The 27,213-nt window shown below is 45.1% G+C and overlaps 1 protein-coding gene across 2 annotated transcripts in view; it reads left to right on the forward strand.

The window, feature by feature from the left end:
* The window catches only part of Prkce (protein kinase C epsilon), a 484,873-nt gene that overhangs the window by 376,488 nt on the left and 81,172 nt on the right, over positions 1 to 27,213 (forward strand). For both annotated transcript variants that reach the window (XM_055619233.1, XM_055619239.1), the window contains exon 11: positions 9,116 to 9,270. In XM_055619233.1, coding sequence (XP_055475208.1) covers positions 9,116 to 9,270 — 155 coding nt within the window. The remainder of the gene's footprint in view (positions 1 to 9,115; positions 9,271 to 27,213) is intronic.

The following is a 27,213-nucleotide window of genomic DNA, read 5'->3' on the forward strand; positions in this document are numbered from 1 at the left end:
CCACTTACGTGATAAATTCAAATTATTCAGACTGATAAAAGTGGGGAGAAAGATGATGGTTACTAGGGACCAAGGGAGACAGAATTAGGAGTTACTTTCAGCAATGTAAGATGATTACTTCCTAGAGTTTTTCTGTGTGGTATTTATAAATGCTGTATTAGAAAAGAAAAAAAAATGAAAGAAAAACAAATGCTGTATTAGATACTTAAGATTTGCCAGAGAGAGGGTGCTTGTGCTCAAACACACACACACACACACACACACACACACACACACACACACCTCTTCAATGTTGATATAACATGGGAAAGAGACAGATTAATTCTTTTTTTTTTTTTTTGAGACAGAATTGCATGTGGCTCAAATTTGCTTAAACTCACAATGTAGCCAAGGCTGACTTGAACCCCTGATCCTTCTGCCTCCACCTCCCAGTGTTAGGATGCTAGGATTGTGGTTGTGCATCACCATCCTTGCCTAACGGTAGAACAACCTAAGCTGCCTTCTTCTATCATATTGCTTCAAAGATGATTCTCCTCCTCAAAGTCAACTTTAATTATATCATTTCATGACTCAAAAGCTTTTTAGAATTCCCAGTTTCGCACTTGTGTTTGAGAACTCTCCCTCACCTCCACCTTCAGCCTGTCTCCACCCATGTCCTGGTCAGGATTTATACAGTTTTGTGGGTGGCAGGTTTTTGGGATGTTTGAGGGTGGTGTGATTTTTATTGTTTAGTGGGGTTATCCTACCCGCTTTGTTCCCACGTGCTCATTTCTACTCACCTCCATGCTCAGGGCTGTGCTCTCCCTTTCCAGGCCTTCTCCTCCTGCCTCACCCTGTTCAGAACATGTTTGGTCTTTCTTCCAAACCAGGTGAATCAGAATCAGATCCCATAGCAATGGCCAATTCCATCAGGACATTTGTGTTCTGGAGAACAGGGAAACCAGCCTGTCCTGTAACTGTTTCCCATAGTGATCCTGGTAAGGCCTAAGTGAGAAGAATCCAAGAAGATTCAGGTCAGATTCCCAGTTTTCACAACCTGCTCAGATGCTGGAGAGTTACACACAGAATCATCTAGCGTCTGGAACTTCTCTCTGTGGTTTCTTCTGTTGCATTCCTAGCACCTGGATACCAGAGTCATAACTTACATAACCTTCTGGCTCCCCCAGACACCTAACTGCAGGCTGAGTACTCAAGAAAGACCATCTGAGTACATGGCATAGACCAGTGGTTCTTAAGCTTCTTAATGCTGCGACCCTTTAATACAGTTCCTTGTGTTGTGGTGACCCCCAAACCACAAAATTAGTTCTTCATAACTGCAATTTTTCCACTGTTACGAATTGTACTGTAAATATCTGTGTTTTCCTGATGGCCTTAGGTCACCCCTGTGAAAGGGTCATTTGATCTCCAAGGGGGTTGTAACTCACAGGTTGAGAAGCACTGGCTTAGATGGTGTGGACATGAAGGACACATGCAGAGAAGTTGTCTCAGAAGATGGGGTGAAGGGCCGGGGTGTCACTCGATAGTAGACCACTTGCCCAGCATGTATAAGCCTGTGAGCTGTATCCCCAGCATTGGCTGGGTGAGTCGTATAAGACGGGGACCCGTGACTGCCTTCGTACACTGGAGAGCTCATTTATGTCATCGTGGGTGCAGCAAAGGCAGACTGTCCCAAATCTAGTTGTCTGCTGTGCCTTCATGTAAAATCAAAAAGAGATAGAATCTTTGTACATATAAACATCTAACAAATGGTGGAGAATGTGTGTCCAAACAAACCCAACTGGCAGGACACACGGTGCTGCTGGGAGGAAGCCTCTGTCTTATCAGTAATACCTTGAAGGGTAAACGGGGCTGCAGGCTGGGTTGTTCAAAGCCAAGAAGATGGGTGGGCCGCAAAAAGGAGGCTAGTGGGGATTTCAAAACTATGCCGTGGCCCTTCCAAGTGGCAGGTCATTCTTCCCCTATTCTTACCCTAAATGGCCATGACACATTATCTCTGCAATTTTTATTATTTTTACTTGCTATCACAAGACCGTAACATTTTAGACAGTCAAGGGAGATTAAGGGAGGAGGTGGCAGAATAGGCTTTTCAAACCTTTGATTACCTCAGAAAACATATTTGCTTACTTTACCAGGAAGTTGGCTTTTGATTTTGTTTTCTGAGAGTGCCAAGAGGGGATTAATGAGTAGCCGCTGGCTTTGCCAACTTTCTTTTGATTTCAGTTTATATAATTAAGCAGTTCCCAGAATGACTTGAGGTTCTCTCCCTCGGCATCAAAACACCCTTCTCAAATGTGTCAGAGGTCAGCTGCACCCCACACTGAATAGAGGGTGGGGAAGGGAAGGCTTATCTTGCTCGCAAGCACCCCTAATGTGTAGGAAAGGTCAGCAGTTATGCTTTGGTGGAGGGCACAGGACTGCATGGGGAAGAAAGCAGATTCAAAGGGAAAGTTTAAAATGGACTAAGGTGAGAACAGCTCGGAAATAACGTGAGAACATCTGGTTCCTTTGGAATTTCTAGCAATGGTGGCATATAGTGGGCAATCAATTGATGGTGTTACTTTTTATACTAGTTTATTTTGGTTTCTCATGCCTCTTTCTCCCATCTCCACCCTGATCCCTTCCAACACCCCAGCACTGGGTAGGCGGGAAAGAAAGTTAGTGGGACAGGGGGCAGAGTTCTCTTAGGCTACTTCTTGCCAGTTAGGGTTGTAGGGTTTCTTGGGGAAAATTCAATCTTTGTTTCAGGATATCTCCAACTTCTCATCCAGCTGCATCAACAGCAATCAGGAGCAGCAGCGGGGAGCACCAGCCGTCTTCTTTGGAGTCTTCTCTCTCTGGGCCCCGGCATTTATTCCCTTTCCAAAGTCCTCAGAATTAAACAATCTGCAGCTAGTAAAGAGGCCGCTGTCAGAGCCTGTACTAGGCAAATAATTTGCTGCTGTGGACAATCGGAATCAGTCCCATATCCTACTATATCTGGGAGCAAAACAAAAACATGTTTACATCCATAACAGTCAAGAATGCAAGCACTCACCATAGATGTGCCAGGAACCTACTACATGCTAGACTTGGCCCTAGTTGGTGAAGAGAGTAGGGAGCAAAACTTGGTCCCCTTACGAAGCTCAGTGGAAGGAAGGCATCTTCACGAGACCTTACTGTGCACTGTCTTAAGCTCAGGTTGGCTGGGTAGGTTGGCAAGAGTGTGGCCCTCAAAGCGATGTTCACCTCACTTTAAAGTGAGGACATGTCTCTACTGGACAGCAGAACGCCCGTGGAAGACTGTCGCTGTGCAGATGGTTGATACAGACAGGCACCACTGACTGGAGTGGTCTTTCCAGATTCCGCAAGCAGGAGGCGCCTGTAGCGGGCTGACTCACCTTTGTGAGACCAGCATTAGACCCAGCTATAGTTCTGTTTCTTACAGCCCTGCCCCCAGCCCTTTTGGGTTTTCCACCTATGCAGTATTTCTGAGACGGGGTCTCATGCAGCCGAGGCTGGCATCCAGCTCACTGTGTAGACTAGGCTGACACCGAACCTTTGATCTTCCTGCCTCCACCTTCTGAACGCTGTTTGTGTAACACTGAGGATAGAACTCAGGGTGTCCTGCATACTAAGCAAGTGCCCCATCCACCGAGCTACATCCCCAGATCTGTAGCACTTATTTTTAAAAAGAACTAAGAAAAAATCTCTTTGGGGCCTCTAATTCCCTTCAAAAGAAAAAAAAAATTAATAAAGCCCAGGCCAGAACTACCCACAGCCCCTGTTTCCTGGAGCATACAGACTGCGGAAGTTAGGGTTTCTCTCACTGTGATAAAACATCTTGACTAAAAGCTGCTAGAGGGGGAAAAGGTTTACATGATCTTGTAGATTACAGGCCCATCACTGAGGGAAGCCAGGGAAAGAACCCTAGGCAGGAACCTGGAGACAGGAAGTAGAGCGGAGGCCGTGGAGGAGTGCTGCTTCCTGGCTTGCTCCTTGTGGATTTCTCAGGCTGCTTCTCTTACAGCACCCAGAACTGCCAGCCCAAGGTTGATACACCTCCCAGAGTGAGCCAGAGCAGAGCCTCTGTCCCCAAGTATCATCAATAAAGAAAATGTGCCACAGACCTGCCCACAGGCCACTGGTGGAGGCATTTTCTCAACTGATGTTCCTTCTTCTAAAATGAACTAGCTTGTGTCAGGCTGACATAAATCTAGCCAGTATATAGATACTGAGAAAATCATAGTCACACACATACAACATCCCCTGAGCTGAATGCTACAACAGGGCACATACACAAGACCAAGAGATTGTACCTTGTCAGAAAGTTAGAAACAGTTTCCTCAAAGAAAAGATGGCTGTACTGAAATCTCTGAGCTAAGGAGATGTGTAAAACTTGTTATAGGAGAGAAAGAAGGGGAGGCAATAGCAAGAGCACGAATTGAGGTTCTAGGGCAGAAGGAGTAAGGGACAGCTGGAAGGCAAATGACTCAGAAAATCATGAGTCCTACAGTATGGAAAGGTGTTTTCTACCTAAGAAGAACACAAGCCTTTAAAAGAATTAAGGAGGGCTTGGCGGATGTCTCAGTGAGGAAAAAAAAAAAAACAACAAAACACTTGCTGTGCAAGTGTAAGAGCCTGAATTTGAACCCCCAGTAGCTATGTAAAAATCTGGGCATGTCTGCATGTGCCTGTAACTCAAGTATTAGCTGGCAGAGAGGGCCAGATCCTGCAAATGCCTTGGCCAGATAGTCTAGCTAAAAGGATAAGCTTCCCGTTCACAGAGAGACCATCTCTAGGCAATAAGATGGAGAATGATAGAGGAAGATGCTTGATAGCCTGCACTGGCCTCCACACATGCTTACACATACCCACACACTCGTGGACATATATAACTCCATATAACACACACATAAGAATTAATAGCAGTAGTTTAAGAAGAGGAAGGTGGTGGATGAGTGCAATCAGATTTCCATCTCAGCAGAGTCCTTCCACCTATAGAATGACCAGCATCAGGGCAGGAAATGGAAATAAATGTAGAAAAGCTCCTAACAAAGCAGAAATCTGGACAAGAGATAAAAGCTGCTTGAGTCAGAGAGGTGGGCATAGCAATGGTGGAAACCAAGAGAAGTGCACAGATGTAAGAGATGAAAATGTATAACAGCAGGAAGAACAGCGATCGGGGAGGAGGGAGAGGGGAGATTAAAGATGACTGGGTCACACTTGAAAGCTGGTTGAAAGTGAAGACCAGACCCCAGACAGGAAACTCCATGTGAGGACCAGTTTTCTGAGAAAGGTCGTGGGGTCTGTTTTGACATGTCACCTTTGAATGCCTGAAAAGTGTCTAGGTAGAAACCAGAAGCAGATCTGTGGGTCTAGAGCTTACAGTACTAGTCTAGTAAAGAGTCCTCCGTAGAGTCATCCATGCACAGAGCCGTGGAAGCGACGGGCATGCAAAAATACGCTCATACCCCAAGGAAGGCCCAGGGTCCAGCTTTGTGAGCTCAACACTTCATGGTTGTGGGGAGGAGAAGTCTACAGAGAGGCAGAGTCCTAGACACAGAAAAAAGAAAACAGACAGAGGGAAGGAGATAGACCCAAGGGAAGAAACCAGCCTGAGGACCAAGGGAAGCAGTGTTTGTTACAAGAGAAGGTAAGCAGGGAAGAAAGATGGGAAAAGGCCTGAAAGAAGAGCTGTAGTCATCATAGCTATTCGTACCGCCAATGATGATAGTCCTTGCTCACCCTTATGGAGCCCAATGAGCTGGGCATTTTAACATATGACTTAGGGCTAGGGATGTAGCCTACCCAGCATGCTCAGACTCCTGAGTTTGAAACGTGTTATGAATAAAGCAACAATAGGCATGGACGTACAGACTCTCTCTCTGCTGCACTGGTGTAGAATCCTTCACACCTGGGAGTGCTCTGGCTGGATCTTACTGTGGTTCCGTCGTCAGTTCTCTGAGGAGCCTCCATGCCAACTTCCATGGAGCTTCACTAATTTACATCCTCACCAGCAGTGTATATGCGTCCTTCCCCCATCCTTGCCAGCAGATCTTGTATTTCCTACAGTTTGCTTTCTTGATGACAGCCATTCTGAGTGAGGTCAGATGAAATCTCAGTGTAGCTTTAAATTACATTTTAGAGGAAATCTTTGAAAAAAAAAAAAGTAGAAAACTAGTTTAGAACACCTAAGTTTTACTGTTGTAAAAATATCTTAACAGAACTAGATGGAATGAGTGTTCTTCGCCTTGGCCAGACATTAGGATGACCTGGGGCTCCACCAGTGACTGTCTTGGTCCCACCCTTAAAGTTGCTGACTCCTTTGGGTGGGAGTTGGCCTGAGCACTATTGGTCTTGAGGATATGAATGGGAAGGAATGCTTAGATGAACAGTCAGCAAGGCAATGTGAGCTGAGGACACATTGATGCCCTGGGGGTGGGGGAACAAGGGAGGCCTTAAAGTGTGAGAGAACTGGAAGAGAAGGTCTACCTTGAGCCATCTGTCCATGAGTACAGTAAGGCAGCCTGTGGTATAGGTTAGCATGGGCTTTCAGCCAAAGAGGTGCTAACAGTGAAGTAAATGTGCTTAATCAATAAAGCGCTGTTTTTGTTTGTTTGTTTATTTGTTTTTTGTTTTTTTGTTTTTTTAACTCAGCCTTGGGAGACAATATTGTCCTCCAGGAAGCTTCTTTAAAAACACATTTCTGTGTGAAGAATATGTCAGGGGCTGAGACTTTTAGTCAGTCAGGGACTTTTAGCTCCCCAGCCGAGCATGCAACAGACATGGCAGCACACTAATGCCAGCACTGAGGATGGGGGAGCAAGAGGGTCAAAGTTCAAGATTGTTCTTGGCTACATAGCACGTTCTAGGTCAGCCCGAGCTACACAAGGCATGAGAATAGAGGTAAGAAAGAGAGATATTGGGGCTGGAGAGCTGGCTTAGTGGTTAAGAGCACTGTCCGTTCTTACAAAGGATGCCAGTTCAGTTCCCAGCACCCACATGGCAGCTCACAACTGTTTGTACCATCAATTCCAAGGGATCCAACACCTTGACACATAAAATGAAATTAAATAAATTACTAATTTTTTTTTAAAGAAAGAGAGGTATTGGTGGAGGGGGCCAAGACACCTTCTGTGTCTTTGGCCTCTCAGACCTCCACTATCTTCGCTCTCTCTCTGGTCCTCTCACTCCTAAGCATGTTCACTCTGCTCCCATGGTCCAGCTCCTTCTAGACTCCCTCCTGGCTCCCTAGTCCACCTGGTATCTTCACCTTGCTCAGCTCCCTGTGGGTTTTTCCCCCACTTCCCATTTCCCATCTCCATCCTTGGCTGCAGGACACCAGGACACCACAGCATATACCTTCCTCCTGAGGTCCTGAACAGTAGCCCACATACGAGCTGCTTAGGAAGTGATCAGCTGTGCAAAGTGGATTCAGGCTTCTTTCCCCTTGAATTAACACATGCAGATTAGGAGGGTGGCAGGTGACTGTGGCTTGGCTCTGTGATGGCTGTGCTGAGGGAAGAAAACCCTAGAGCAGGAGTTCTCAAACTGTGGATCGTGACCCCCTTGGTAAACCACTATCTCCAAAAATATTTACATTGCGATTCATAACAGTAGCAAAATGACAGTTATGCAGTAGCAATAAAAATAACTTACAGTTGGGGGTCACCACTAAACGAGGAACTGTATTAAAGGTTGCAGCGTCAGGAAGTTTGAGGACCACTGCCCTACGGGGAACGTTTGTGCATACCTGATGTGTGCCTCCTGGGATTCAGGTATGACATCCTTGACTGCTGTTTGTTCTTATAAAATGTCGTAGATGTTATTTCATGTTAAAACATTGCTGTCCTAACAAAGTGCTACAAGCTTGGTAGCTTTGGACAGTAAAACGTTCGTACTGTTGCATCTGTAGGGGCCGGACATCTGAGACTAGTGTTAGTTACCGGGCCAAATCAAGTTGTCAGGGCCCTAGGCCATTTCCCTCAAAGACTCTCCTCTTTCTTCCCTTCTTCCAGTACTTAGGGCAGTGGTTTTTAACTTGTGGGTCATAACCCCTTTAGGGGTTAAACAACCACTTCACAGGGGTTGCATATCAGATATCTGCATATCAGATAGTTATATGATTTATATGATATTTGTACAATTTATAACAGTAACAAATTACAGTTATCAAGTAGCAATGAAAATAAATCTATGGGGTCACTATAACATGAGGAAATGTATTAAAGTTGCAGCATTAGGAAGGTTGAGGACCGCTGGCCCAGGGAATTCTGCATCCTTTGGGGTGGCTATGCTTCCATGATTATCTCCTCCTCCTCTCTTTTAAAATGTCCCCTGCCTCCCTCCTCACTTCTCAGGATAACTGGCCTAGTCACACCTGCAAAATCCTTTGGTATCCAGAAAGCACCATTCCCAGTTTTCATGGGTAGGACCAGGTTTCCTTTGAGATACTCATTATTTTGTTTACCCCACATTTCATGATACCATGTATTTCCAAAGAGGGGAGACTTGTCCAGGGCCACACTTCACTGCAGGGTCAAAACCAAAACCCAGTTCTCTTTTCTGTCAATCTCAGGCTGGTGTCACACACACACACACAAAAAGATAGAAGTGAGGTGTGTATATGTGAGAGAGAGAGAGAGAGAGAGAGAGAATGAGGGAGAAGGAAGGAGAGAGGGGAGAAAGAGAGAAGAAGAGAGAGACTGGGAGAGGAAGGAAGAGTGAGTCTGTTGTAGCCCAGATGGCCTTGAGCTTATGTGGCAAAGGATGGCCTCAAACTTCTGATCCTACTGCCTCTACCGACTCCCCAAAGCTGGGATTGCAGACTTGCACCCCCAGTTTATGTGGTGCTGGGATCTAATCCAGAGCTTCTCGGATGCTAGGTAAGCCCGTCCCGAGTGAGCTATGTCTGCCTCCCAAAAGACAGGATATTACACAGCTCTTGACACGCTGCCTCACGTGCATTCTCCTCTCGTCTCCCTTCTGGACTACCCCATCAGCCTTCGCCTGCCATAAGGCCTTCCTTGCCCTTCTTAGAGTCCTGGTGATCTGTCAGGATCACCAGAGAATAGGTGGCCCCAGCTAGGAGCTGCACTGATTTGGGTTTAACTAGCATTTTCTTATCTCCTTCCAGGACCGCCTCTTCTTTGTCATGGAATATGTAAACGGCGGAGACCTCATGTTCCAGATTCAGCGGTCCAGAAAATTCGACGAGCCTCGTTCCAGGTTCTATGCTGCTGAGGTCACGTCTGCTCTCATGTTCCTCCACCAGCATGGAGTGATCTACAGGTAGCCTCTTCTCCCTTCCCTTGGCTAGAAACAGACACAATGACTTCTCCAGACACTTGAACTACTGCTGGCCCTTGCCCAGCTGGTCTCCCAGCAACTGGCCTTAACTTAGCTGTTTGTTTCAATTTGCATATAGAGGACACAGGGGGAGGGGTGTTGTTTATCATTATGAATGTTAATATTTGAAAGGCCCCAGGAGATTTGACCAACTGTTTGTGCCTGTTTTGATTTAATATTCAAGTGTGACATTTAAAGGCTTGGTTCTGTGTGATCTTAAGGCCACCTTCACTCCTCTGTGTCTCCTCCACCCTCTTCCTCAAACATCAGGGTATTCTCTTGACTTTTCCTCTTGTGCCCCGAACTTCCTGCACTTCCTGATCTCTTGCCCTTTCCTGAGTTTGTTTGGCTTAGTTGTCTCCAGTCAATAGAATCTGGGAAGGAGAAGTCCTGGAGAGGGCGGGAGGTTTATGCTCCAGGGGTAGGGATGGGGGTGGGGAGTGGGAACTAGACATTATCCAACAGGAAGTGACTTTGAAAAAAAATTGATTGCTAGTAGCCCAGTCCCTTTCCAACACACACACACACACACACACACACACACACACACACACACACACACGTTTTCCAGTAAAAGAGCAAAACTCTTTACGCAGGCTTTTTGTGAGGTCAGGAATTCTGGGAGGGAGGGGGGGTAAATATTTATAATTAGCAACAAGGATACCAGAGTTCCTGATAGTTTCAGTGACTATCCATTTCTTTACTTGGTCTTTGCTTCCTCCTTTTCTAGAAATTGGGATAGGCCAAAGTCAGTCAGGCACCTCAACATGTCTGATCCATTCTAGGAGCAGCGTCTTGACTCTATTCTTTGAAAGGTTCTGGTCATGCCCACCTTAGGCTTCTCTTCCTTCTGCCATCCTCCAGCTTCATGAAGTTGAGGGGGAAGATAGTGTTTCCCTGCAGGCCATACTCTAACCCAGTGGTTCTCCACCCTCCTGATGCTTTGACCCTTTAATACAGTTCCCATGTCGTGGTGACACCCCCCATCATAAAATTATTTTTATTGCTACTTCACAAATAAAGTCTCTCTAGCAAGCCCGATCATGGTAAACATGGCTCTGGCAGGCATTCCATCTGCCATGCTGGAAACCACTAGAGTACATTTGTAAAGCTAGCCCCCAAAGTCTGTTCTCTTCCTTGGCTACTTCTTCCTCCTGAGGCTGGCTACCAAGCAATCAGAGTATTGAAGTCCAACAATTTGGCTCTCCAAATTAACATGCCCATTCAAAATTAAACACCTCATCCTAACACAAGGTTTCCCTTTTCCCTTTATGAACTGTCATTTATTTACCTGTGGCCATGCCTGCCTCCTCTCTATCCAGAGGCAGTTTTTTGTGGTCCAGTCCTTTTGTGTGTCTGTTCCCCACACCCAACCCTAGAACAAATATCCCTTCTCCCCACCCCCACCTTCTTCCCTTCCTCTTCTCCCTTATCCTCTATCTGCTGTCTATGTCTCTTATTCCCTGCCCTTTGTCCCTCTGTGGCAAGTACATCTCCTCTGCTGAGAACTTGGTCTTGGGGTATCTTGTGCCGAAACTGGTCTCTTCAATAACTGTAATTTTGCTACTGTTACGAATCCTAGTGTATGTATCTGAATATGCAGGATGTCTGATATTTGACCCCTGCAAAAGAGTCATTCACCTCCCACAGGTTGAGAACCACTGCTCTTGCCTGTCCTATGGGAATCCATATATGTGCCTTTTGTTGCTATCTAGTGCGTCCCACACAGACTTGGAGTCTGGGAACAACTCCTACTTCTTATTTTCCAGCTTCTCATCTGTGTCTTATGCTCAGCGTCCCGCCGCGCTGTGGTGGAGGTGAGCTGAGCCAACATCCATCTCAAGTCTTGGGTTCTACTCCCAGGGTCATGTGCTGATTAGCAGGGCTTTTGCTCTGGAAACTTTAGAGTTCATGAGGCTTGCTTGAGGCCAGCTGGAGAGAAGGGCTTCCTTCTCAGAATCTCTCACATCAGAGGACCACATCCTCCTCTCAAGGGCTGGTGGGCCCACCCAAGGTAATCCCCCTTTTGATAAAGTCAAAACACAGTGGCATGCAGCTGTGATTCCAGTTACTCAGGAGTCACAATGTGGGTCCCAAAGGGTCACCTGCAGTTTTGTTGGCTGCGGGTCAGTGAAGCCTTCTCTCCCTTCTTCCTCACAGCATGTTGCTATGAACCCATCCAGGTCGGTAGCTATGCCCACAAGGGATCAGAATTCTGCTTTACTAGCTCCTACCTTCCTGCCCTGTCCTTCAAGGCTTCGGTCTAGAAACCTTTCTTGGGATAGTGAGGGAATGTTCAGAAGAGCTGGTGTCTGCAGGCTGTGTGTGTCCTGAAAGAGCTGCACCACCTCCCCTACTGGAATCATTCGGAACCCCTAACTAGTCTCAGCAGGAGGTGTTTTTGCAGGTGAGCAAGTCTCAGGCTGCAAACACCCAGGAGCAGGAAGTTAGAGTGCCCAGTTTTTGCACACACTGGTCAGTTGTTTGTAAACCACAAATGTGAACCCAAGGAAGGCTTCGCCAAATTCCCATGGGTCCCTGCTATGGCTGTGGCCATGTCAACAGCACACATTCACTCAGAACTTCATTCCCTCCTTCAGATGCAATCAGAGTTTTCTCCGCTGCCCGCACCTTCCTCCATTCATTCCAGGGGCCTCTAGCCATCCCTCCTGCCTGGACTCATCTGCCAGGGTGTGTCTCTGCAGCTCTCTTCCTGTCCGTGGTGAATTCGTTGTAGTTTGAGATGTTCACGCACCCCTGGTGAACCCACCATTTAGAGCAGCCATTCTCAACCCCCGCAGAGCTCGCATGTCAGACATCCTGGATATCAGATATTTACATTATGATTCATGACAGTAGCGAGTTACAGTTAGGAGTGTCGATAAAATAATGTTATGGTTGGGGTCAGCACAACATGCGCAACTGTATTAAAGGGTCACAGCATAAGGGAGTTGAGGACCACTGAGTAAAACCATGGTGTGGCCACTTCATTAAATTCCGAGCTCTCCGAAGGACCGTTTCTTCTATTTTAAACCTGTAGCACTGTTTAAATTCTTATACTATATTTTCTTGTACACAGTAAATTGAGTATGCCCATTGACTTTAATAATTTTAAACTTTAATCCGTACCACCACCACCCCAAGCAGTTTGCAAGCTAGTTGGAATTACAGAAGTTATGTGTGTGTAAAAGGTCATCCCAACTTGAAGGTGGTGCCTTGTTAGAGGTCAGTGACAAGAACTGTCATTCCTTGGGATGTGTCTGCTCTATTTCTTGGGGATAATCATCCACATCTTACAAGCAGAAACAGAACCTACCTGGAATAAGTGGCTAAGTACTAAGTACTTAAGCCACTAAGTACTCTGACTTCCTGTCATACTGGCTGTGGGATTGTTATGCAAGCAGTGGTTTGGAAATTGAAGAGTGACAGATGCAGGCAAAATGGAGACAGTACCCCCTGCTCCACTTGGATGGTAGAAAGGGGTACCCTTTCTAACCCAAAACATCCTACTGTGTATCTTTTGGAGCTGCTGTAAGAGAATACTTGATACTGGGTAATTAATAACAGAGAGAAGCTCCATGGATCCCACCTGTGGAGACTGGAAGTCCTGCATAGAGATGCTGCTGTCTGATGCGGGCTTCCATAATCTGCTGTGATAAGATGAGAAGATTACGTGGCTGAAGAGTGGTGGTCAAAGGAAAGAGAGGACACAGTAAGAGAAAGTAAATCCTCCCCTGTGGTGATGGCATTAGGGCATTGGTGAAGATGGAGACTATGTGATCAACAGCTTCTAAGGACAATGAAGTTTCAACATGCATTTCAGAAGGATAGACGTTCAAGTCGTAATGTCATGTTTCTTGTAGGTACCACTTGTGCTCACGGGACCTTGATGGCCTTTGAACTTTCACCCTTACCATCATTTCCCTTAACCACGGACCCCATCCCCTAGATGATCCAGATTACACCCATTCTGTCCCCAGTGCCATTATCTTTCATCTCTGTGTTACGATGAACCCCTGACTTGTCTTCATCAGGGGCTCCCAGTTCACGTCAGGGGTGAATGCTCACTGTCTCATGGTACCAGGTTAACATATAAATATGGATGGCATAGTATTGGAGGGGCTGAAATAGATAAGGGTAGAGGTGAAACAAGAATGCCATGAGTTGGTGTTTGTTGAAGGGGTATGATGGGAGCATAGCCAGTCGCTGCTCTCTCTGCATATGTGAACATTTTGTCATGATAAAATCAGAATTCAAATTTTAGGTAGTACTCCACAAGGTGCATACTGCTATGGGGTTAAGGAACCTGTGTGTGTTTTAATGTGTACCCAGGTAACTTGGTATCTTCTTCAGGGTTCTATTTCTGTGGAGAGACACCATGGCCAAGGCAACTCTTATAAAGAAAAGCATGTGATTGGGGCTGGCTTACAGTTTCGGAGGCTTAGTCATTGTCATGGTTAGAGAGAATGGTGGCACACACAGGGTTGAAGCCCTGGCTGAGAGCTTTACATTATGATCAGCAGACAGGCAGGCAGAATGGCAGGGGAGTGTGACTAGGCCTGGAGTGGGCTGGTGAAACCTTAGAGCTTAACCCCAGCTCTCCTCCAACAAGGCTGCACCTACTCTAACAAGGCCACACCTCCTAATCCTTCCAAGAGCTCCAACTGGGGACTGACTAAGCATGCCAATCTATGAGCCTACTGGGCCATTCTCATTGAAACCAACACACTGAGGAACTACAACTCCAGAGAAATTCCCTTCTGCCTTCAGGATAATGACCTGTGCCCCAGCTCTGAACAGCCTTCCCTCCCTCCCAGCCCACCATAGCCTTATGCTTCTCCTAAACAGGGCAGCATCTCTCTAAGTCATGTTTTTGGCAGACTCTTTTGCTAACCTTACTCCTTTCACTTAGATGTATCTTCTTCTCTCAGTGACATCTGCACCCATGAGTGCTTGTGTGGGTGGCATAGGCCAGCACTGTTCTCACTGATGGCATTCAATGCATGCTTGCTGTTCTGGTATGTTCTGTTCTAGAACTGTCCAGTCTGGGACTTGCTGCTTCATAAGGCTGCACTTCCCAAAAGTCTGTTCTGAGCATTCCCAAAATGACATTTTTTTTTTTAACTCTGCAGCCCACCTCATTCCCTTCCATGTTTTATGTTACAGATTCAGGAGGACCATGGATCACTGTGTCCCATGTTGCCTTCATCCCAAGCTTGAGTCTGCAGTGACATAGAAAGGCTGTGAATGTGTGTCCTTGCCTTCCTGCCTTTGCCTGCTCTAGTGCTGGGCAGCCACTATAATCTGTGTGATCTAAGGCGGGTTGTAGGAAACAAGGGCCCATGTGGCAGCTAGGTAAGGCCAGCTTGTATGGACTCCACTGTTAAAGCTAAGATTGGTTTTTCCATCTTTCCCATCTCTCTGGAATCTTTGTGTACACTAATTAACAGCTTATTAGGCAGAGTTCAGTAAGTAAGACAAGAGGTCGCTTCTCTAGCCAGTGGTTCCCACTTAAAAGAAAGTCCAAGTTGATATTTTCTTCTAGTCTCTCTTAGACTCAGGCTCTCTACTCCAGGGAGCACAGGGCAGTCTCTGTATCCCTGAATGGCTGTTTTGTGCCAGTTCTCGGTGCTATAGGAAAAGACATTCAAACACTGTTTCTGCTCATTCTGACTATGGCTGTTAAAAGTCTTTACTGATGGAACCAGGAAGACAGCTCAGGAGTTAAAATACTTGCTGTACAAATGTGAGAACCAAGTTCAGACCTCCAGAAATGCACATAAATGACATGTTCGTATGGTGGCCTGCCTGTACTTCTACTATCAAAAAGACAGACAGGATCCCCAGAGAAAGCTGGCTAATGACCCTAGCCATATTGGTGCATTATGAGTTTGGTTGAAAGAGCCTGCCCAGTGGATAAGGTTAAAAAAAAAACAACAATTGGGGATGATTACTAACCTCATATCCATACATGTGCCCACACACAAGCAAAAAACATGCATGTACACAGACGCACACATACACCAAAAATGAAAGTAAAAGTTTCTACTCCAAGTCTTTCACATTCTGTGAGAAGTGGTTATGAAGGGTAAACCTTGACCTGAGTTGACCTGAAGAGCTTTCTCCACATTCACATCATGCTCAGTATTTAGCAGCAGCCACTCTCAGAGATGACACCTCTACCTGTGAGGTACGAGAGAGAAAAGAGAGCTGTGGTCGGCTTGGAAGGATGGGAAAGAAGAGTTGGAAGCCCAGAGGCCCCACATAGCCCAGGGTGGTGAAGAATGCACAATACAAAATTTCTGACCAATTGTCTCACTCTTAGAAGGCAACCTGCAGCTGAACCTATCCCATGAAGCGGCACAGATTCGGTGAACATAGGGCTAAATTCAAAGCTGATCTTAAACTTCCAGTAGTTTTCATTAAGAGATAGCAAAAGAACATTGAAAATCTGCCTAGCTCCAGCTTCTAGAATCACGTAAGAAGCATGAAGTCCTTCTTACTCATGAACTCCCTTCTCTTAGAGGTGAACTTTGAAGATGATGAATGGGGTTAGTCAACAGGACAAATAAAAACAGAAGCAGTAAAGAAAGGTGTGACGTCATTTTCCCCATGGTGAACCTCATGGCGACCCTGAGTTCAACAAGTACAGCTGCTTTCAGAGGATCCTTTGGGGAGGACAGAGCAAGTACAGAACCTCTTGATGACTGGTTTCCTATTGAGGAGTTCCGAGAACACCAGCTCCAGCTACTTCATGAAGTGCTTGAGGGTGGCTGGAAGACTGGGGTCCAGGACGTGAAGTGAAGGAAATGTGACAGCCACTTATTTACCTAAAGTGTTATGCAAGATTAACATCTGACATTCCGAACACTAAAATTTGGTCTTTGGTGGCCAAGGAAGGAAGTTGTAAGCACTCCCGTATCTTAAATTCCCCAAGGCTTTCAGTTCTCGATGATATTTGGACATAACTCCCAAACCTGTCTTCCCAGATGTTCCTGAAACTATTATCCCTGGAGAGTGCATGCCTAATTGTGATGTAAAAATGAGGTTGATTTTTGACAAAGATGCCAAAACCATACAATGGAAAAGATAGCATCTTCAACAAATGTTGCTGGTCTAACTGGATGTCTACATGTAGAAAAATGCAAATAGATCCATACTTATCACCCTGCACAAAACTAAAGTCCAAGTGGCTCAAAGACTTCAACATAAAACCAGACATACTAAATCTGCTAGAGGAAAAAGTGGGGAAGAGCCTTGAACTCATTGGCACAAGACACAACTTCCTAAACAGAACACCAACAGCACAGGCTCTAAGAGCAACAATCAATAAATGGGACCTCATGAAACTGAAAAACTTCTGTAACTGTCCTCAGAACAAAATGACAGCCTACAGATTGGGAAAGGATCTTCACCAACCCCATATCTAACAGAAGGCTAATATCCAGAATATATAAAGAACTCAAGAAGTTAAACAGCAACAAATCAAGAAATCCAATTTAAAAATTGGGTACAGAGCTAAACAGAGAATTCTCAATAGAGGAATATCAAATGGCAGAGAAACACTTAAAGAAACGCTTAAGAAATCCTTAGTCATCAGGGAGATGCAAATCAAAACGACCCTGAGGTTTCACCTTATTCCTATCAGAATGGCTAAGATCAAAAACTCAAGTGACAACACATGCTGGAGAGGATGTGGAGAAAGGGGAATCCTCCTCCATTGCTGGTGGGAATGTAAACTTGCACAACCACTTTGGAAATCAATCTCTTGCTTTCTCAGACAATTAGAAATAGTACTACCTAGGCATATATTCAAAATATGCTCAAATATACAACAAGGACATTTGCTCAACCATGTTTGTAGCAGCTTTATTTGTAATAGCCAGAAGCTGAAAACAACCCAAATGTCCCTCAATGGAGGAATGGATACAGAAATTGTGGTACATTTACACAATGGAATACTACTCAGAGAATAAAAGCCGAAAATCATGAAATTTGCAGGCAAATGGTGGGAAGTAGAAAAGATCATCCTGAGTGAGGTATCCCAGAAGCAGAAAGACACACATGGTATATACTCATTTATAAGTGGGTACTACACATATAATATAGAATAATCATACTATAATCTGTACACCTAAAGAAACCAAGCAAGAAAGAGGACCCTAGATAAGATACTCAATCCTCATTCAGAAAGGCAAACAGGATAGACATCAGAAGAGAGTGAAAACAAGGAACAGGACAGGAGCCTACTACAGAGGGCCTTTGAAAGACTCTACCCAGCAGGGTATTAAAGAAGATGCTGAGACTCATAACCAAACTTTGGGCAGAGTGCAGGGAATCCTATTAAAAACGGGGAGAAAGAAAGACCTGGAAGGGACTGGAGCTCCACAAGGAGAGCAACAGAACCAAGAAATCTGGGTCCAGGGGTCTTTTCTGAAACTGAAACTTCAACCAAGGAGATAACCTAGAACCCCTGCACAGATGTAGCCCATGACAGCTCAATCTCCAAGTGGCTTCCCTAGTAAAGGGAACAAGGGCTGTCTCTGACATGAACTCAGTGGCTGGCTCTTTGATCACCTCTCCCTGATTGGGGAGCAACCTTACCATTGCAACAGAGGAAGACAATGCAGCCAGTCCTGATGAGACCTGATAGGCTAGGGTCAGATGGAAGGGGAGGAGGACCTCCCCCATCAGTAGACTGGGGAAGGGGTATGGGAGGAGAAGAGGAAGGAAAGGGGGGATTGGGAGGGGAGAAGAGAGGGAGCTACAGCTGGGATACAATTTATAAATTGTAATAAATAATTTTTTAAACAAGGCTAGCCTTCTGTACTAGTCAGGCTTTCCTAAAGAAACAGAACGGATAGAATGACTGTATATGATTTGTTAGAATGGCTCACAGGCTGTGGTCCAGCTAGTCCAACAGTAGCTGTCTCCCAACAGAAAGTCCTACATCCAAGTAGTTGCTCGGTCCATGAGGCTGGACGTCCCAGCTGGTCTTCAGTGTACATTGGAAATGACATAGGCTCTAACGCCTTTGAAGGAATGAACTTGCCAGTGGGACTGACAGCACCTGGCAAAAATCAGAGCTTCAGTCTTCAGTGTTCTTGCCATAGGCTGCCAGCTAAAAGTATGGCCCATATTTAGAGTGGGTCTTCAGAACTCCCCTGATTCAGTCATGAAAAATTCCTCACAGATGTGCCCAGCTGCTTAAGTTTCAGTTAATTCCAGATGTGCTCAATTTGACATACGAGACTAGCTATTTCGCCTTACCTTGATCCCTGGAATCAATGTCCACCGTTGGCATAGTTGATAACCTCCCTCTTCAGAGGTCTCTAGTTAAAACTGTGTTACTAATTAAAAAGTCTGATGTATGTTTACTTTTGTCTCATTTTCTTTTTTTTTCCATTTTTTAACTTTTATTAATTACACTTTATTCATTTTGTATCGCCCCCCCATAAGCCCCTCTCTCCTCCCCTCCCGGTCCCACCCTCCCCCACTTTCTGCATGCATGCCCCTCCCCAAGTCCACTGATAGGGGAGGTCCTCCTCTCCTTCTTTCTGATCTTAGTCTATCAGTTCTCATCAGAAGTGGCTGCATTGTCAGGGTTCTAGGTTATCTCCACGGATAGTCCTTGGTTGGAGTATGAGTCTCTGGGAAGTTCCCTGTGTTCAAAGTTTCTGGTTCTGTTGCTACTTTTGTCTCATTTTCAATGCAATTCAGTTGTTTTGGTTTTTTTTTTTTAACTTAAGACAAAGCAGCAGGGGACACAGCTAGTTCCCCAGGCTTGCCAGGTGTATGGAACCCACTCCCAGAAAATATTTTGACAAAGTGTTACCAACAAACATTGTTTTCAGCTGTCAGCCCTCCCATCTTCTATAGAAAGTAATAGTTCAATATAAAATTCCAATAAATGAGTTTTTAGTGAGGGTATGACACCATGACAGGAGTTATCAGTGACTTGTTAAACCAAGGGCCTAGGAGATTGTATGATCGCACTCCTTCATTTTATAGATGTAAAACCCGGAAGCCAAACTAGGGCAATAACACACCATGTTTACACAGTGAGATAGCATAAAACTTAAATGTTGTTTTAATCAGATATAAATACAGACATCTCTATAAGGTGTTTAGAAAAACAAATAGTTCCTTTCTGTGGTGGTGGTGGAGGCACACACCTTTAATCCTAGCACTCAGGAGGCAGAAGAGGTAGGTGGATCCCAGAGTTCAAGGCAAGCCTGGTCTACATAGGGATTTTCAGGACAGCCAAGGCTACAACAAAGAATCCTGTCTCAAAACCAAAACCAAGCCAAACAAAGAAAAAAGAACTTGCTTCTGCCCTCCTTCCCTTCTGAAAAAGCTTCTGCCGTCGTCACCTTTCTTAGTTTTTAGTGTCCGCCATATTTCTGGATGGGATTACTTTACTGCCCCCTTTCTGTGTTTTAGGTGTTATCTAGAGACTTGCCGCTGTGTTATCAGACTTTAGTCCTCTTTGTCGACCATCACCTGATGCCACCACCCCACCACATACAAGGCTCCCAACCCTGCCTCCTCTCACTCTAGCTTCCACAGTCCTGACTAAGTGCTGATAGACTGCACACCGCATTAGGACTGAGCGTGTAGAAAGAATACTGTAATTATACTGCTTTCCTATACATTACTCTGCTTTGCTTTCCCTGGAGTTAATAATTATGCATTCATTATTGATTCAACCACAGAATTTCACAAACGCTTGCATCAACCTTTACGACATCCATTTGCAGCTGGTGTTCTACTTTTTTCATATTCTTGGGTGACTTTCTCATGTTGCATCCTAAACTACTCCAGTGTGAAGGGTTGTCCATCGTGCCAGCTCTGACCTGCCAACCCTGTTCTCTGTTATCTGATGCATCATTGATGGACTCTTTCCTGTATCCCATGTCTTCCTTTTTCTTTTTAAAAAATATTTTATGTCTATTCTTTGAAAATACCGTACATGTATATAATATATACCCTCACAATTTAGTGAGGCACCAAATTGAGTGGTTTTCCAACACTGCTTTTTTTTTTTTTTGGCTTCCTTTCTGCTGCTGTGTTAAAATCGCTCTGACCAAAAATAGTTCCGGGGAGGAAAGACTTTATTTTACACTTCTAGCTTATGGCCCATCACTGAAAGAAGGCAGAACAGGAGCCATGGAGAAATGCCACTTACTGGCTCCCTCTCTGGCCTGCTCAGAGACTCGTGCTTAGCTAGTTTTCTTCTATAGTCCAGGGCCACTGGCATAGGGATGGGCACACCCACAGTGGGGTGGGCCCACCCACACCAATCAGTAATCAAGATAATCTCCCTCAAACATGTCTAGAGGCCAATCTGATCTGTGCAATTCTTCAGTAGAGGCCTCTCCTCTCAGATGACTATATAATTTGTCAGACTGACAATCAGAGCCAATCATAGGGGAAGTGAAATGTTGAGACCTTCCCTTTATACCAAAAATCATCCTGTCTTTACCCTCAAACGATAAAGACTGAAAACTGTTTTCACTCAGAATTGAAGGTCCTGCTTTGTTATTGCCCGATTCAGAGTTGCCTCTAATGACATCTTGATTCTTGACCCTCAGTTGAACCTATGTATTTTTTTTTCCCAGAAATATGTTAAAGTTTTTCTGTCACCAGTATTTCAGAATTACCTAGTGACAGGGTAGATGTCTATTTTGATTGGTTGTTCAAGCCACTGATAGATCTTTTCAGTTTGGAAAATCAAACCCCTCCATTCTGGAAGGTACAGCGCTATTTCTGAAGGATCCCTTCCCTTATGCTATCTTTCTCCAAAATTACCTTCTGAATACAGGACTAGTCAGGTTGGATTGACTGTAGATTAATCTGGATGACTGCTTCACTGGGAAAATTCTATGGCTATTTTTAGACCTCCACTCTTAGAGTGATTATATTACCAGGAGAAGACTCTTGTCCCTGTAGGGAAATGTGAATTTACAATGTATACCTTATTACAGCTGCTTGAATTCTTTGGAACTGAGTGATGAATCTAGGTCTGTCAGAGCCAAAGGGAGAAAAGGGAGAGGATGGGAAGACCGACCATCCTTAAGCCTCTGTTTGGTCCTGTCATCTTCACTGTCTTGGTACCCACTCTCCAGGTCTGGCAACACTCTGGTTCCCTCCTCCAGAAAAATAAGTCTCTGGGTACAGGTGAAGGGGTGGTGTTAGGCCTTCCTGGCTACCTGGGTTTATAATTTCATCTCAACTAGCTCTCATTGTCTCCATATTGCCATCTCTCTGGAAACAACCTACCTTTTTTTTCTGAGTCCTGGAGGGGAAATGAACTTTTGCAGAATAAGTCTATTTTTTCTTGATTTCTCTCATGGCTGGTCCAGAGCTCAGCCTTCTTTGCCCAGATGGATCTGTTTCCACACATCCATGTGCTTCATTGACCCTTCCAAAATTGTATGGCCATTGCCTCTTCTCTTGTTTTCCTCATCTTTGTGTACAGCTTTGGGACCTCTTTATCCAGAGGTCACTAACTACAACAAAAACCATGGACTCACTCAAGTTGCTATAGTTACTACCCACAATATTTATCATGTTTCCCAAGAAATCACTCTTACCAGATCCCATCACCTTTACCGCCACTGTCAGGTCACCCTGTCCCTGCCACTGCCTGGCTCAGTTTCACATGGGAAGCAGAGTTTTATTTTGGAGATGACACTGAGTTTGGGGTCAAAGAACTGGGCCTGAAGGCTGGGTCAGTCTCTTCTTTGTTGTGTCTCCTTAGCCAGAATAATCAGACTGTTTGAAATGTGTTTTTTTTTTCACCATGCCGTGAGAATTATAACATAAACCTCGTTGGACTGGTTTGAAAATTACATGATGAAAACATCCGCAGAAATGCTGTGTGTGCCCCGCACCTGGAAGGTCCAGAAAATACTGATTGGATAGATGAGAGTATTGGATTTTGGAATCAGAGAATACATGAAACAACCCCTCCAAATTCTTGTGTTGAAGTTTTAATCTTCAACACGTCAAAATATGACTCTTTGAAAATTGAATCTTTAAAAAAAGGTAATTACAGTCAAGTCTGGGTGGGCACCAATGCAAGACAACTGTTATTCTTAGAAGAAATGAAAATTAAGACCTAGAAAAGCACAGAGAAAGGACCATGAGAAGACATTTGGAGAGGATAGCCTTGTAAGCCAAGGAGAATGTCCCCAGAACCAACCACCCTGCCAGCGTCTTGACCTTGAGTATCTAATTTCCACAGCTGAGAGAAATCAATTCTTGTCTTTTAAGTTGTCCAGTTTCTTGCAGATCTCACGAACTAATACAAAGAACCAGGCTTTGAGCACCTAAATCACCGCTCCTGTGTAGGCTCATCTCAGCCATGGTCACATATGTCAAATGGTGCTAATAACAAAATGAGATGCAAGACCTGTGGGATTGGCATGGGTTGTTTAATAAGCTAGTTGACATAAACACGGTCGTGGGGGTGGTTTGGGGCTCAGCCAACGAACCATGTGTAATGAAGGCAATGTTATAAGCCTGTTTGGGTGAGTGGGCTGATGGGCATGTGAGTTCTGTTGTGCAAGGTAAGAGCCCATCAAAGCAGAGCCTCTAACTCAGCCCCAGACAGTATCCCAGAGAAAGGAGCCTCTCATTGAGTATAATCCATTCCTGTTAGAGCAGTGGTTTTCAGCCTTTCTAATGCTGTGACCCTTTAATATAGTTCCTCATGTTGTGGTGACTCCCAGCCATAAAATTATTTCATTGCTACTCCATAACTATAATTTTCCTACTGTTATGAACTGTAATATAAATATTTGATACGCAGAATATCTTTTACGTGACTCCTATGAAAGGGTCGTTGTGACCCACGGGCTGAGAACCACTGTTAGAACCACAAGACAGGAAAAATATGTTCTTTACGTTTTCTCTGTAATGGCATGCCTTCGAGATCGCTGCAGGTTCTCAAGTTCAGAGACACTCAAGCATCTTATGCAAAATGGAGTCTGTTGGCAAACAGCTCAATGCATTTCCTCTGTAAACCTGCCATCTCTCAATTCCCTACACTACCTAAAGCAGGGCAGGGGTGATACAAAAGCTGTCACACTGGAGTGCTTAAGGAACCACAAGAACAGATGCATTTTTTTAAACCTACTGTGCTTTGAGGTTGGGTAATTCCACAGATGTAGGGCTTGTGGGTACCTGTGGAAGCTGGCTGTGCTGATTCCTGCCCTGATGATAGTCAGTGAGCTGGATGGTCCAGACGGTCTTCGGATGTGGGAGAGCCTCGGAGTGTGCCACTGGCATCTCAGTTTCTCTGCTGGGTGATCTTTGCCACACCCATGAGCTGCAGCTGCATGCCCTCCCCAGGTCCCTCAGTAATGTGTGTTCTGTCCCCGACAGCTGCGTAATGCCTCCCCTCGTGAGGCACGCTAAATATTATCCCACAATCTTGAGAGAGAGATATGTTTTTAGGGGTCCAGATTTATTTCAAGATGAGGCTTGCTTTATTTATTTATTTATTTATTTATTTATTTATTTATTTATTTATTGCCCCACACTGATTTCCGTCTGTGTTTCCTACTAGTAATAATAGCATGGGCCAAAGTCACTGTGACCTGATGAAGAGGAGGGGACCAGGAGGGAAAGCACAGACAGTTGGTTGGAACCAAAGCCATATTTACATTCCTCAGAGGAAGCCTCAATACTGCTGACCAGGTCAGAAGTGGAATTATGAATTTCATTGACATAGAAGATTCAGAACAAACAGGAAGTTAGAACCAGAGGGAAATTCCTGATGAAATTTGAGCCAGTAATGTGTGTTCAGAGGCAACATGGCCAAAGATGCTGTTATCTCTTACACTTATACATGACCTGATACCTGACATAGAACTGGAAGCCCAGTGTCGAGGTTTGGAACACGACTCACGCTGTGCACTCTGCTTCCTTAACCGTTTGTTTCTCTGCTTGTGAAATTGGGGTGATAACTCCTTCACAGAGATACTGCGAGGATCATATGAGTTAATACTCGTGAATCGTTAAGGTCCTGACTGGTACAGAGCACTCACTCGTGTTAATGGCTGGGTATAGTAGAATTTACATTGTCCTCAGAAGTTTCACCCTGGATGTGGCCTGCCAGTTGGCAGATTGCTAAGAACATCTCATCTGGTTAGGAGCCTTCCAAACAAAGGTGTCTTTGAGACGCTGAGGTGTCAGACCTGTCCTGTGAAGAGGAATTGTATAGCTGCATATTTCTTCATGAGCACGCAGCACTCTATGGATGCAGAAATCTTGGACCGAGTATCACTGCGTGGATTCAAGCAGAGACTGGATTCTCCAAGCTTGAGTCATACAATTTTGTTTCTTTAAGGCCCTTGGTTAATGATTGAGCTACTAAAAATGGGAATTGTTTTAGCAAACAATCGGCAGCCTTGCCATGGTAGGCAAAGTCTTGTGTGAAAGTCTGAGACTGGCTCAGTGGCCCTCCCCATTGGCTGCTTGTTTTGAGGTGACTTAGGTCATAGGAGGGGCAGAGAAAGGAACCATGAGGGCATCACAGTGAGCAGAGCCCCTAGGGGCCATCCTTAGTTAGCTTTGCTTCTTTTTCCGGTTGTGTGCTAACAGGCAAAACTATCAAGGCTGCTATTTGTACCCTCTGCTTGCTCCTTGCCTCTGAGTCCCTTCTATTGACCCTGCCCAGATGTTCTTTATAAAGCAGGGAACTGGGACACTTGGCTACTGAGAAGCATATAAGGACTAGCTGTCTCAAGATAATTTCTGGAGGATTTGGGGCCTCTTACACAGTAACATCCACAAGCTCGGGCTTGTTGGCTTTGCCACCGAGAAGCTGGGCATTGGGACTTGTATAAAAGTCTGGTTCTATCGCACAGGATGATCCCCATATATTTTCCTAGCTGCTTCTCCCAATGACCTTCTCTCTGAGTCCCCTCTCAGGCCTACCAAGTGTGGTTTTGGACTGACCTCTGACAAATCTACACTGATCAGGCACTTACTCCGTCGGACAGTAGCTCCCAACACCCGCCTGTTACTCTGAGCTTCTGCTTAAGGGCGCCGGAACTTTTCCTAGGATATGGTGGGCTTTGTTTGCTTAGCTCTCTCCTCCTCATCCTTTAAATGGCATTTTCCAGAACACTTGATCATTCCTCTCTCTCTTCACATGGCATCTGCTACACAATGTTAGAGCCGTTCTCCCACTGGATTGTATCCATTTCTTGGTTGAATGATCCTGTAGGTATTCTGTGAATTATCTTAAATTGATGTTTTCCCCTAACAAACCATAATCTCTTAATGCATATATTTAGTTTATAAAAATGAAACAAAGATTAAAAAGAAAAGCCTATTCCCAGGGTAGTTGGAGGTTGGGGGTAACACATTTGGCTACAAGGATATAACTTTTGGTGTCTTGTTGCTGGACTGACCTTTCCCTGGACTTTGTTGGGAGTGCACTGCTCTGTATCATGTGTCCTTTTGTCCCTTACTATGTCTAATTGCTGCTGGGAAAAGAACGCCAGAGTAGAAACCAGAATACTAGTAAAGCTCTGTCTCATCTGGGCAGCCTTGAACAAATTACTTTCCTTTGCAGAGCCTCAGTTTCCCTACTCATACCATATGATGGCCAGATAGGATGAACTTGCTTTGTGATGCAAAGACTGTTTGGTCTGAGGATGCCTTGAGCATAGCCCAAAGGTGGTTTACTAAGTTTTCTTCATCATCTCTGTGAGGCCCTGGCTAGTATTGGTATCCAAGGTAGCTCTTGGAAGGATCTAGAGGCTGTGGCGCAGGGTTCCCGTGGTTCCTTCGGGTACGTAACTTCATTGGCAGGTGACACTAGTGACAGGTGCTGACTATACAGACACCTCCAGTTTGTTCACAGTGTTCCCTTATTAACAAACTCAGTAGATCTTCAAGGCTCCAATGCAGCCAACTTACGTTTTTACTCCCGTGGCGAGCACACCACCTTGAGGGGACATGACTGGTGTGTGTGCAAGGACATCTAGCCAACGGCAGATGGGAAAGTCTTAGTCCTGATAGGACTGAGACCCTCATAGCTACCTCCCTCTTGGAAGCAGGGATGACAGTTGCCCCTTTGCTAGGATATGCTCCTCTGCCATCTCTTGAAGGAAAAGGTTGCTGAGAAGTCTCTAAGAAAATGCCTGTTGTCCAGACAGCAGGGTAACGATGTTTGCTAAGACCTTTGATGGGCCAGGTGTGCTTCGGGATGCTCTGTAAGGACAGGAGACGTCCAGGCTCTGCCCTCTTGGCACTTGGGTGGGAACAGCAGACAATACAGCAAGCAGTAGCAATAAAAACTGATGAGTTGTGATAGGGAAAATATATAATGCTGCCAGAGCAACGCAGAGAGGTCCCTGGGCAGGCCTACAGAAAGTCAGGGAAGGCCTTGGAAAGGAAGTAACCTCTTCCAGAGAGGCCTGAAGTGGTAGGCAGGATGTGGCCAGAGTAAAAGGATGTGGAAAGGAAGGAGGACAGGGTGTGCAAAGGGTTCATATGGAGAGGGGAGGACTCCAAACAGACCTGTTTGGCCTGAAGAGCTAAGATATCCTGGAACTCAAAGCACAAAAGGCAGCTAAGTGAACAATGAGGTCAGACCTGGGAAGCAAGGGACTCTAGGTGAAGGGAATTTGGAATGAGCACCAAAGCATGGTGTTGGGGTATACTATATGTGGAAACCAAATGATAAGCCTGATGTTTCCTAGAATTTGAGAGATGGGAGATAATTTGAAAGGTAGCTACTCAACTTTTTTTTTTCTATAGATGAATAAATTGGAACTCAGACTTGTACAAGGCCACTCCATCTCTTAAGACACAAAGGCAGAACTTTGAATCAGGACTCCAGGGTTTTGATCGTGTGTGCTGATA

Source organism: Psammomys obesus, unplaced genomic scaffold, assembly GCF_907164565.1.
Source record: "Psammomys obesus unplaced genomic scaffold, mPsaObe1.curated_primary_1811, whole genome shotgun sequence".
Lineage (NCBI taxonomy): Eukaryota > Metazoa > Chordata > Mammalia > Rodentia > Muridae > Psammomys > Psammomys obesus.